The following is a 12,809-nucleotide window of genomic DNA, read 5'->3' as shown; positions in this document are numbered from 1 at the left end:
AAATTTCATACCATAAATTAATTTAACCTACTAACTATTCTGACATGTGTTCGTCTTCTCCAATGTCATCATCTAGTAGTTCATCATCTACCTCATCTCTTAACAATGATAGATTATCACCATTTTCAAATAAAGAATCCAAGTTTTGCTCTAACTATGGCTCATTCTCGCATGCTTCATCATCTTCATTTCCCCCCATATCATATGAGTCTCTTGGCTTCAAATGCACGACAACACTCCAATCTTTATTCACTTCATCATTGACAAAATACACCATTCGAGCTTGTGAGGCTTCAATATATGGATCATCCTCCTCTCGGTCACCACTATGTATTACTCGTGAAAAATTAATAGAAGTAAAACCCCAACTATCCTTTCTACAGCCCCATTCTCTAGTGGTGTCAGCCCATTTACATTTGAATAAAGTAACCTGAAATCGGCCATTGTAGTTTAGTTCTATAATATCTTCTAATTTGCCATAATATGACAAATCAGCATTCCTAACATTAGCATCACTAGCGCTAGCAACACAAGGAGTTGAAGACATTAAGAAAACTCCACTATTCTGGGTCTTTAACCCATTGTCTCGATTGGTAGTTCGAAAGGAGAACCCATTGATACTAAATGTAGAAAACCTCTTGGCATATCGTGATGGACCCCTTGCTAAGTATCTCAAATCCTCATGCACAGTATTCATAACGTCTGGGTTCATAAGCTATTATGATAGAACAACATATTAGTTATTATATCCACAAATACTGCTCAATATTAGCAAAAAATGATCACTTTTCTATTTACCTGCGTAGGAAACCAAGTAACAAAATCTTTATTGACTCTTTTTTCTATCTCTACATTTGATGGCCTTCTACCCTTAGATCTTCTTCGTATAAAATCTTTGAAGTCACTGTCAGATATGAAAGTTTAACTCTAACTAAACAACTATTTTCAAGTAAATAAAAAACATGTACGCAAATCCTTAAGTACTTACTCAATGAACGGTTTGACATATGGACAATTTAGAACCACAGAGCGATGTGCTTGTTTTTTTTCCATAGGTGACAACTCAAATACTGTGAAAGCTCCCTTAGAGTTACCCATTTGTGGAAAAAGCGAATCAACATGTTTATTGTAATTACCATCCGGACGGTCATCAACACGTGGTGGCCTATTAAATCTTGTCTCAATCCCTTCTAAGTATCGAGAGCAAAATGTAAGAGCTTCTTCAGCCACATATCCTTCAGCTATAGAACCTTCTGATTTAGCTTTGTTTCGTACATAGGACTTCAAATGTCCTAAATACCTAGTTTGTATAATTGGCTTTAGTAAGCAAGATATATCTAAGTGACAGGTTAAATGAACAATGATTGAAAAGAGATATTTACCTCTCAATAGGATACATCCACCTATAGTGTACTGGTCCTCCAAGTTTTGCTTCATCAACTAGATGACAGGTTAAATGAACCATGATTGTAAAGAAAGAAGGAGGGAACAACATTTCTAAATGACAAAGGGTAAGGATTATTCGAGGTTGGAGCTTCTCAAGTTCTGTAAGACTTAAGCTTTTAGAGCACAACTGTTGAAAGAATGAAGACAACTCTATTAGAACTGCAGTAACTTTATCTGGTAGCACATTACGTATGGCAATGGGTAATAGTTGCTGCATAAGGACGTGGCAATCATGGCTCTTCAATCCAGAAAGCTTTCTTTGCTTCAGGTCAACACACCGTGAAATATTACTCGAGAGACCATCTGGTACTCTAATATTCTTTATAGTACGCAAGAATACATCTTTCATGGAATTTGACATTGTGAACAAAGATGGATGATATCTCCCATTTTCATCTGGCCATAAATCTTTCCTTATACCCATTTCTTTGAGATCCTTACGAGCTTTGAGATTATCCTTTGACCTTCCAGTCTCATTGAGCAAAGTGTATAACACATTGTCGCAAACATTCTTTTCAATGTGCATGACATCTAGATTGTGGCGCAATAAGTTAGACTTCCAATAAGGAAGATAAAAAAATATGCTTTTCTTCCTCCATATCCCCGATTCATCATCTTCTTCAACAACTTTTCGTCGAGTCCTCTTACCTTTACTTGCCTGTAGTTCCTTCCCAAATGAAACATTGATGCCTTCAAGTTGTTCCAATATTTCTGACCCTGTTAGTACTGCTGGGGGATCCCTCAACTCGATATTTCCATTAAATTTTGCACGACTTAGCCTAAACTTATGACCCCTTTCTAAGAAACGGCGATGTCCCAAAAAACACCATTTTCCACCATGCTTTAATCTATATGAATCAGTGTTGAAGTTACATGTAGGACAAGCATATTTACTGTGTACGTTCCACCCAGATAAGTTACCAAGGCCTGGAAAATCACTAATTGTCCACATTAATGCTGCTCGCAATGTAAACATTTCATTATTGAACCTATCTAATGTTTGAACACCATCATGCCACAACTCTTTTAACTCTTTGATAAGAGGTTGTAAGTATACGTCTATGTTGTTCCCTGGCATTTTCTCTCCAGGAATAATCATTGACAAGATTAGTGATGTTGGCTTCATGCACTCCCATGGAGGTCGATTGTATGGAATAAGCACCACTGGCCAAACGCTATAGTTTGTACGCATAGCTCCAAAGGGGTTGAATCCATCAGCTGCAAGACCAAGACGTACATTTCGAGGATCTTCAGCAAACCTATCATTAAGTAAATCGAATGTCTTCCAAGCTTCAGAATCCCGCGGATGCCTCATCTTCGAATCTTTCTTTTCTGCCGAAGCATGCCATCGCATTGATTGAGCAGTCTTAGAACACATAAATAATCGTTGAAGTCTCAGTTTTAGTGGAAAGTATCGCAAGATCTTTGCCGGTTTCTTCTTTTTAGCATCGCTCCATTTAGATGTCTTGCATCTTTTGCATTCTTGCAAATCTTCATCCTCCCCCCAATATAACATGCAGTCATTAGGGCAAGCAGGTATCTTGGTATAATTAAGCCCTAGTTTGTTTATGGTTTTCTTGGCCTCATAGAATGTATTTGAAATCTTCGCATTTCCAAAAGCATCTTTTATTAACTTGAGAATTTCGGTCATGGCTTTGTCGCTTATTCTGTATAAGCACTTTATGTGATACAGACTAATCAAGAAAGACAGTTTTGAATACTTTGTGCACCCTTCATACAATTGTTCACTACCATCTTCCAACAACTTGTAAAATTCTACATTTTCTCCATTGTGCTCTTCATTTTTTGCATCTTCTATGTTGTCTTCATCTCCATCTCCATTTTCTATGTTGTCTTCATCTCCATCTCCATCTTCATTCAAGTCAGGTCCAGCAACTCCAAACGCGTCATTGAGCATTGTTACCATTGGATGTTGAGATGTCGAATCATCTTGTACAATTTGACTAGTTTGATGAGCTTGTGACCCAACTCCAACTGCTTCTTCACCATGCCAATACCAAACTTTGTAGTTTTCTGGAAACGGCTTGACTATTAAATGTTCAAAAACTTTCTCTCTTGTTTGCCACTTGCCAAAACCACACACCGGACAAGGGCATTTAATCTGATGACCCCCGAGAGATCGATGCTCAAAGGCGAAATCCAAAAACTTGTTTAGACCATCTTTATACTCGTGCGTGTTTCGTGGTTTTCCAATCCATGACTTATCAATTGACATGACTAAGAGGGACTACAAATAGGAATATTAAAAAATCTATTCATTAAAAATCTCTCTCTCTCTCTCATATTAACTAGGCAACTAACTAGTATATCAGCAGGCGCTACTATAAAAAGAAATTCTTGTATGCAAATTAGATATCAAACAAATACTTAAATAATATTCTAAAAAAATTATAAAAAAAATTATAATTACCTCTTTCAAATGATAATTTTGTGGCTGTAACTGTGGCTTTATGAACTTTTCCTTCTCAAGTAGTTGTATATATGCAAATTAATTTTTTTCTACAAGATAAAAAGAAACAAAAAAAATAAATAAAACAAATATATTATTTAGATGAAACGATCAGTAATTAAATTCAACTTTATATGTTATTGGGATTGATTAATTAAGCCCAAAGATATATAATGTGTTGGATACGATTGAGAATTAATTAAGCCCAAACATGATATTCCAACTTATTTGAATTTTGAAACTCAAATTAATAGCATCTAAATTTTTTCAAATTATTTATCTATATCTCAATTTAACCCAAATGAGTTAAAATTACAAAATCAGAGTTCTGATTCCATGCTAAGTAGGAGTAAGTAGCAAGAATGTGTGTGCATCCGACAAAATGCTATGTTATTATTTTGGTCCCAATTTCAGTTATTAAGTGTTATGGGGTCAAACAAAAGGGAAGCAACAACACGTGGTTATACACAATAAAACTATATTATTACTCTTAACCTAGCTAGCTAATTCAGAGAACAGAATGGGAGATGGGAGATGGGAGAACACAATAATTATAAGTTCGAACAATGGAGATGGGAGAACACAATATACAATTTTATATTAACAATATCAATTATCCAAAAAAAAAAAACAGAGAGAGAGAGAGAGAGAGAGAGAGAAAGTATAGTTCCTCCCTACCAATTACCAAATACTTTTGTGAAAATTGTATATTGGATAATGTAAAGCAAATCTAAGATACCTTGAAATGAAAACCTTTAGAATTAAATTTTAATAAATTCTTAATTCTTAATTTACCTGATTGTGAATCATTTGAGTGTTTGTTTCTTAAGGCTATCTTGGAAACAAAATGTGTCACAAATAAATTAATAAATAATGATATATAATTTAGTAATTATGTAACATATTTTCTTGCAATGTTTTAACTCAAACATTTAATTTAAGGAGATTAGTGAGGTACTTATGAAGATATAGAGTAGTGATTGAAAAATTGAGCCTTATTAATTAAAACTAATTTTAATATTAAGCAATTAGTTAGATCAAAAGTCCTGATAAGAACATGAAGCTCATTCTAAGGCTGAACTATTTCATAATTTTACTTGTGTAGCACCATACCTTTTAGTAGATGATGTAACTAACATTAAGAATATTTAAGACCATATGTCACCTTTTACAAGAACAAAAACTACAACAAATTTGTATTTTTAAATACACCATCTATCTTAGACTTGTCTCTTACTCCAAACATATTCTTTTAAATAGCTATATCAATCTAAGAGACTTTCAAAGCTAGTGTAAGAAATGTTAAATTTGGGGTTGAAAATATGTTAGTACGAAAAGCCGGTGTCATGGACACGAAACAAAATCAGAATAACCCTATAATAATCATTCAAACCTAAAACAATTCATGCATCAAGACCAAAAAAAAAAATTACAATTCATGCATGGGAAGAGAAAACATAATAGTTCAAGGTTTAGTATAGTTTCAATGAGTTCATTTCTTAAATTTTATAATCCACTATTGTCTATGGAGATGTAAGGTCTACACTGCAAATGAATGTCTTACCTTTTCAGACCTTTGATCAGGAACTCTGAAGTTAAAGATGGTTTTGAGACCAGGAGCAGGCTCATTAACAGTGATGGTTGTGAAGAGCTGAAACGCAAAAGCATGATTAACATTAGTAAAGCATACATAACAGGTAAGTCCAACATAGATTCTATTGTTAAGATTCATTCCATCTAGATTCAGACTTCAACTAGAAAGCACCAACATGAACTTAATGGCATTCCATGTGTCCAACACAAATCAGTCTGTCACTCAAAGATACCCCCATCCACCCACCATACATACAATCCTATTTAACCAAATATTCTTTTCCTTTTAGTATAGAAACCAACTGAATCACAGCTTAAATCTAGAGTAAAATGTCAATAAAAAGGATACTCTACAAACCATTCAGATAAACTTAGCAATGGTAAGTAATCTCATAAATTTGACATAGATCAAGAATGTTCAATAATATCAGGAAGAACCTGGAATGTATGGGGGGAAAAAATCAATGAGACTATTACCCTTATATTGAGCACACCAAAATACAATACATGCAAGAATGAAAGACAAACTTAAATTGTCAAAAAGCAGTGATTTATATACCTTGTAGATAGCTTCAGATTTGCTTTTGCACACAATAAAAATTTCACGCAATAAACAAATAAAAATTTCACGCAACAACAAGAGAAGCATAACAAGAAGATGAAGCATATGCTACAACAAGGGAAAGTAACTAAAGAAGTCTTCAACCTTTATCTGCAGTTTGTAAATTTAAAATTTTAAAATTTCTAATAAATTTAGAAGACTAATATCACTAAAGTCAACAAGGGAAAACTTGAAAATGAAAAATAAAATGGTATTTTTTCTAATAAGAAATACCGGAAACTCAGCTTCTGCAACACACGTGTATTCTTCTGGGACTGCACATTAGAAAATAAGCTCATATCAGCTGAGTTTTTGAAAAAATAATCCACTGCAGTTAACTATTTAAGTGTAACAGAGCTGCAAGACAATATAGCATACAAACTCCAATCTCATCTGTACATCAAAACTTCCCAATTGTTACAAACTTCAGGCAGGTTATTTTGTGACAATGAATGATAAAGTATACCCTAAAAGCCTGAATCAATAGAAAAGTAAAAAATTCATTTTACTTATATTTCAACAGAACCACCCATTCTTCCAATATACTATTAGCCAGATCCATTGAACAAACAATTCTAAAATAAAAACCACACAAGAAAATGACACCCATACTTCCAAAACCAATAAAATAAATAAATAAAAATCATTCAGCAATAAGAGTAACACCTTAGCAATTGCTTTGGGTGGATATTCTGCTCCAAGTTTTGGATCAACACACTGCTTGACTTTATCCTCGCTAAGTCTTAGTGTAGCCTGAAATACAAGTTGCTATGATAACCTAAATTGGAAGATATATAAAATTTAATACATCTCAATTAACAAACCCAAACTTGTCTAAATCAGAATCAGATACAGATGCAAATTTAAACAAGTCAGAACACTAAATACTTGAATCAACATAACAAAACCAGTTCAGATAAGAAGTGGTCTTTAATCAACATAACCAGTTCAGAACACTAGACATTGGCACTAGATCTGAGATCAGGGAGAGAGAGAATGAGAAAGGAGGGGGTAAGGTTACGAAAACAACTTCGCTGGCTTTGCAAGCAGTGTCGATGGCAGATGTGAGGAAGGAAGATCCAAGATCCAAGATCCAAGATCTGAGATCGTCGACTGGTTGAACACAAGATCCGATCGGCGTCAATCACTCCCGCACCAACGTCAATCGAATGCTTCAACACAAGACCCGATCACGGAGCTGCAGAGAAACAAAAACCCCCAAAAATCAGCAACAAAAACAATTTTGAAACCAAAACCCGAGCAAAAACGAAGAAATCAGTAACTGACGGAGAGGGAGAGGTACCTAGAGAACTTGGGAGTGAGCTGCAGAGAAACAAATCAGCGGAGAGGGAGAGGTATAGAGGAATCGTAACCGGCGGAGAGAGAGAAGCCCGAGAGGGAAGAACGGCGTTGTCGGAGCACGGATCGGAGGAGACGAAGGAGCGAGAGACCGCCGAAAATGTGTTTCGTTTAATGAGGCTAGGGTTGGAATTCTCTTGTTTTATATACGTGTGAAAACGGCGGTTCAAAACCGCCATAATCACCAGAACCGCCACAATACACAAAGTTAATTATGGCAACAACCAAACATGCCATAAAAATCGGGAATTACGGCGGTTCTTTAAAACCGCCGTAATATCAATGCCATTTTAAACTCTTTTTTTTGTAGTGTCAGGAGTTTGAAGCACGTCACAGTCATTCAATCATTGAATCCTACTCAGAATACCACAGACAAGGTTAGACCTTCCGGATTCTCTTGAATGCCGCCATCAGTTCTCGCCTATACCACGAAGATTCCGATTAAAGAATCCAAGAGATATTCACTAGAGCCTCGAATGCTTGTAGAACAAGAGTGGTTGTCAGTCACTTTGTTCATGAGTGAGAATGATGATGAGTGTCAATCATCACCTTCATCAAGTTGAAGAACAAGTGATATCTTGGACAAAGAACAAGCGGAATTGAATGGAAGAACAATAGTAATTGCATTAATACTCGAGGTACAGCAGAGCTCCACACCTTAATCTATGGTGTGTAGAAACTCCACCGTTGAAAATACATAAGAACAAAAGTGATCATTGGTTTCAGCCCCAAAGAGGGAACCAGAAGAACCAAGATCTGATCTAAGAACTAGATGTCCGAAGATGAAAAATACAATAGTAAAAGGTCCTATATATAGAGAACTAGTAGCCTAGGGTGTACAAAGATGAGTAAATGACATAAAAATCCACTTCCGGGCCCACTTGGTGTGTGCTTGGGCTGAGCAATGAAGCATTTTCGTGTAGAGACTCTTCTTGGAGTTAAACGCCAGCTTTTATGCCAGTTTGGGCGTTTAACTCCCATTTTGGTGCCAGTTCCGGCGTTTAACGCTGGGAATTCTGAGGTGACTTTGAACGCCGGTTTGGGCCATCAAATCTTGGGCAAAGTATGGACTATCATATATTTCTGGAAAGCCCAGGATGTCTACTTTCCAACGCCGTTGAGAGCGCGCCAATTGGGCTTCTGTAGCTCCAGAAAATCCACTTCGAGTGCAGGGAGGTCAGAATCCAACAGCATCTGCAGTCCTTTTGAGTCTCTGGATCAGATTTTTGCTCAGATCCCTCAATTTCAGCCAGAAAATACCTGAAATCACAGAAAAACACACAAACTCATAGTAAAGTCCAGAAAAGTGAATTTTAACTAAAAACTAATAAAAATATAATAAAAACTCAACTAAAACTACCAAAAACATACTAAAAACAATGCCAAAAAGCGTACAAATTATCTGCTCATCAACTGTCTTCCGAGGAAAGCAACCAACAACACAGTAGAACAGAAGAGTGAGCAGGTACAAGGAGGGGAAGGAATTCAAAAAGAGGCCGGGATGATAAACAAAAAGGGAGGTATCACAACTCGAGTCACTGTCAAAGCAGACAGATCAACAAGAAAGAAAAAGAAGAAAAACAAGAAGAAGGCTTATAAAGGGTGGAAGAATAAAAAAATTCCAACTGAAGGATTTTCCAAAGGTGACAAAGTACAATTAGTATATCAACAGCTGGGAACAGAAGATCATTACACTGTCAACCAAGTACTCTCTCTCGAGCACATTGAAATTGAGCATCAAGGCACACAGAGAAAGCTTACAGTGAGAGGGGACAAGCTGAGACATCACCAGCATCAACCACCTTAAAGGGAGTTCAATGTCAAGCTAGTGACAATAAAAGAGCGCTTCATGGGAGGCAACCCATGATTTAAGATTCCTGTCCTTTCTTTTATTCAATAAGTTATGATTACCTGAGCATGATTTTGAACGTTCATATAAATGCATACATTGTTTTGAAGCACATGTCAGACTTCTAAGTTTGATGTGCCTTAAGGCACACCCAAGTTTATTTTTCAAAAAAAAAAGGGGGGTTATTCTTAGAACATATGCATAGTCCTTTTTGATGAAGCATATGACCAAGCACTAAGTTTGGTGTCTGCATGTGTAACAATGTTCAGAAGATCAATTCCTACTTATGGAATCAAAATCATACAGAGGGGGGTCATGCATCATTTTCTTTTGAAATATAAATATATACATATATATATATATATATATATATATATATATATATATATATATATATATATATATATATATATATCAATTGTGAAGAATTGACTGCATTGCTAAGCCATCTTCTCACTAAGAGATAAGTTTGGTGTTCACCAACCTTTAGCAATTCTAATTGAAGGACACAATTGATCATTTATGAAAAAGAAACAAAAACATTTTTCTTCTTTATTGCAATTCACTTACCAACGTATACATTCATATCCTAAGGCTAGCTGTTTTGGTCTATTCAGGAGAAAGAGATTGAGACAAATACAAGGAGGGGCCACGGCTAGGACAAGCTAAGTGAGGAGTGGTCACATGTGCCTAGAAAAGCATGCTCCTTGGGAAGCAGAATTTGCATGCATGCATCATCGAACACCTAAATGTATGCAACCAATGAGAAGAGAATCCTCGTCAAAGCCTCAACAATGCATGCAGACCGTTCAATCCATGAACCTACTGTATGATCAACTCAATCTCAACCCTTCATGAGCACCAACGAACTCCTTCCTCATTCATTGTGGTTTTGTTAGAAAGTTTGAAGAACTTGCCTATAAATAGCCGTTAGCACTAAATGGTTTACACATTCATTCAAGCTACCTTCACTTGTAAGCCATAATCTCCTCTATTCCCAAAACTAAAGACAACAAAACCGAGCACCATCCCAAACACAACACATTTTTCCTCTACTCCCACTTTTCCCTTCTTCTCACCTCAAATCTAATGGCCTCCTCAAGTTCAAAAAGAAGGCCGGGAAAGGAACCAATGGTGACCGAGCCTCCATCATATGATGCAAGAAAATTTAGGTCCCAATTCCATGAAGGGAGATATCATAGGTTCATGAAAACAAAGAAAGTCATCTATGAGAAGGGCCTTGAGTTGAAGGTGATGGTGTTTTTGTGGAAAAACGAATTTCCAACACACAAATCCAACCGGCAAGTATACCGGGTCGCATCAAGTAGTAATAACTCACAAGAGTGAGGTCGATCCCACAGGGATTGATGGATCAAGCAATTTTAGTGGGTGATTAGTTTAGTCAAGCTAACATTGAAGGGATATTGTGTGAAGTGTAGCCAACCGAATTGTAAATGACAGAAAATTTAAAGTTGCAGAAAGTAAAGTTGCAAGTAACTTAAATAACAAGAAAGTAAAATAACTGAAACTTAAATTGCAAGAAAAGTAAATTGCATGAAAATATAAAGGGGAATGGGAACAAGGAGATTAAAGCAAGCAGCAAGAAGAACTTGGAACAATTGCATAAGAATTAAATGGCATGAAAAGTAAAAGGACTTGGGTGCTGGGAATTAAAATTTAACAAGAGAATGTAAGGAGAAATCAAACAGAAAAGTAAAAGATGAAATAAGTGCAGCAGATTTAAACAGAAATGGAAAATTGCTTGAAGAAGCAACACAGAATGTAACTCAGCTTGATTTTGAAATTCAAAGAGACAAGATCTCAGGGAATCAATGAGACTAGAAAACAAGTCTAGATCTCACTCCCTTCCTTGATCCAACAGCAAATAGATTGAAGAAGAAAGAAAAATAAAAGCAGTAAGAGAACTTTAATTCAAAATGTAATTCACTAAAATTATGCAGCAAGACAAACAAAGAGAAATCTCAGAGGGAGAATGAAACAGAATTCCTTCACTTCTCAATCCAAGATTCAAGACAAAAAAAAATAAAGGAAAGAGCTCTCAAATCCTAATATTCCCTAGTGGGTCTCGCCTTTCTCTACAAAGATGGAAATGATGCCTTATATAGGCTTTACAAAATGAAAAATGAAAATGAAATTAAAACAAATTACAAAAATGAAAATCCTAATTTAATTGATCCATGTGCCTTTGAGTGATGATGTGGGCTTAGCTTGCTTTGGATTTGAGGAGAAATGGGTTTGGTTGGCCTTGATTCAATTTGTTGAAGAATTGAATTAATTTGAATTTTGGTTGATTTTGGCCCATGTTGCTCCCAGGAGGCTGCCCTGCCCTTGTGGAGGGCAGGGCAGAAAATTGGTGCATGGTGGTGCGTCCGTGGTGCAAGCTGGTGCGGCCTTGGTGCGTGAGATGCTGCCCTGCCCGCGCCAAGGGCAGGGCAGGAAAAGTTGGTGCGCCAGAAATTCCTTGGTGCTGCCAGAATCAGGAATTGGTGCGCCAGAATTGAAAATTGGTGCGCCAGAATTGAGCTTGGTGCATAGGATGCTGCCCTGCCCTCGCAGAGGGCAGGGCAGGAAATTTTGGTGCTGCCAGGATTGAGGTTGGTGCGCCAGATGCTGCCAGGGACGTGCCATGGTGCGCCAGATGCTGCCAGAACGTGCCATGGTGCGCCAGATTTGTGCACCAACCCAAATGCTGCCCTGCCCTCGCGGAGGGCAAGGCAGTGTTTTCACTTTGATGTCCCAAGTTCGAACCATGGCCGAAACACACGCTACTTAATTTTCTTGGCTTTCTTGGCACCAAAGTAAGGCCTAGTTTCTTGCTTTCTCATGGCCCTTAAAGATGCCTTTCGTTCCTGCCTCAATTGGACGCCAAATATGGATTTCTATATATCGTTGGAAAGCTCTGAATGTCAGCTTTCCAACGCAACTGGAAGCACATCAATTGGACGTCTGTAGCTCAAGTTATAGCCCTTTGAAGTAGGCATGGTCATGCTGTGTGCGGCCAGATTTTAACTTAGCGAAAATTCTTGCTTCCAACCACACTTTGCATCACGATTCTGCCCTGCCCTTGGCAAGGGCAGGATCGTGTGCGTGCTGGCTGCTTCCTTCCTTGATTTGGTCATGGGCCACGCTTTTAAAAGCGTGGCCTAAGGCTCCAAAGTGTACCCCAACTTCAAAGTGTACCCCAAAGCTCTTTTTTTCTCCTTTTTTTGTGCTTCTTTGCTTCTTTTTCTTCTTATTTCCTACAAGATTTATAAAATTAAAATATCAAGAAAATATATCATTTAAGTACAAAAAGCATTCAATATTTAAGCACAATTCATCAATTTCTTGTATGAAAAAGCATAGAAAATGGGTATATGATGACATGTCATCACAACACCAAACTTAAATCTTGCTTGTCCCCAAGCAAGAAAAGAATCATGCAATAAAGATTGACAATCCAAGGTAAGAAGAATAGCAACTCAATGTTC

At 36.9% G+C, this 12,809-nt stretch overlaps 1 protein-coding gene across 1 annotated transcript; it reads right to left on the bottom strand.

Moving 5' to 3' along the window:
• Nucleotides 1-154: 154 nt before the first annotated feature.
• On the bottom strand, nucleotides 155-7,648 carry LOC130962930 (uncharacterized). Its single transcript, XM_057889086.1, has 8 exons — nucleotides 7,414-7,648; nucleotides 7,132-7,223; nucleotides 6,777-6,863; nucleotides 5,481-5,567; nucleotides 1,383-3,694; nucleotides 989-1,300; nucleotides 799-904; nucleotides 155-715 (listed from the first exon to the last, which is right to left on the bottom strand). Exons 1-8 carry the CDS (start codon nucleotides 7,646-7,648, stop codon nucleotides 155-157), a joined length of 3,792 nt encoding a protein of 1,263 aa, XP_057745069.1.
• Nucleotides 7,649-12,809: the final 5,161 nt, after the last annotated feature.

This window comes from Arachis stenosperma, chromosome 2 (genome assembly GCF_014773155.1).
Source record: "Arachis stenosperma cultivar V10309 chromosome 2, arast.V10309.gnm1.PFL2, whole genome shotgun sequence".
NCBI classification, from domain to species: Eukaryota; Viridiplantae; Streptophyta; class Magnoliopsida; order Fabales; family Fabaceae; genus Arachis; species Arachis stenosperma.
This window is presented reverse-complemented; position numbering and strand designations above follow the sequence as displayed.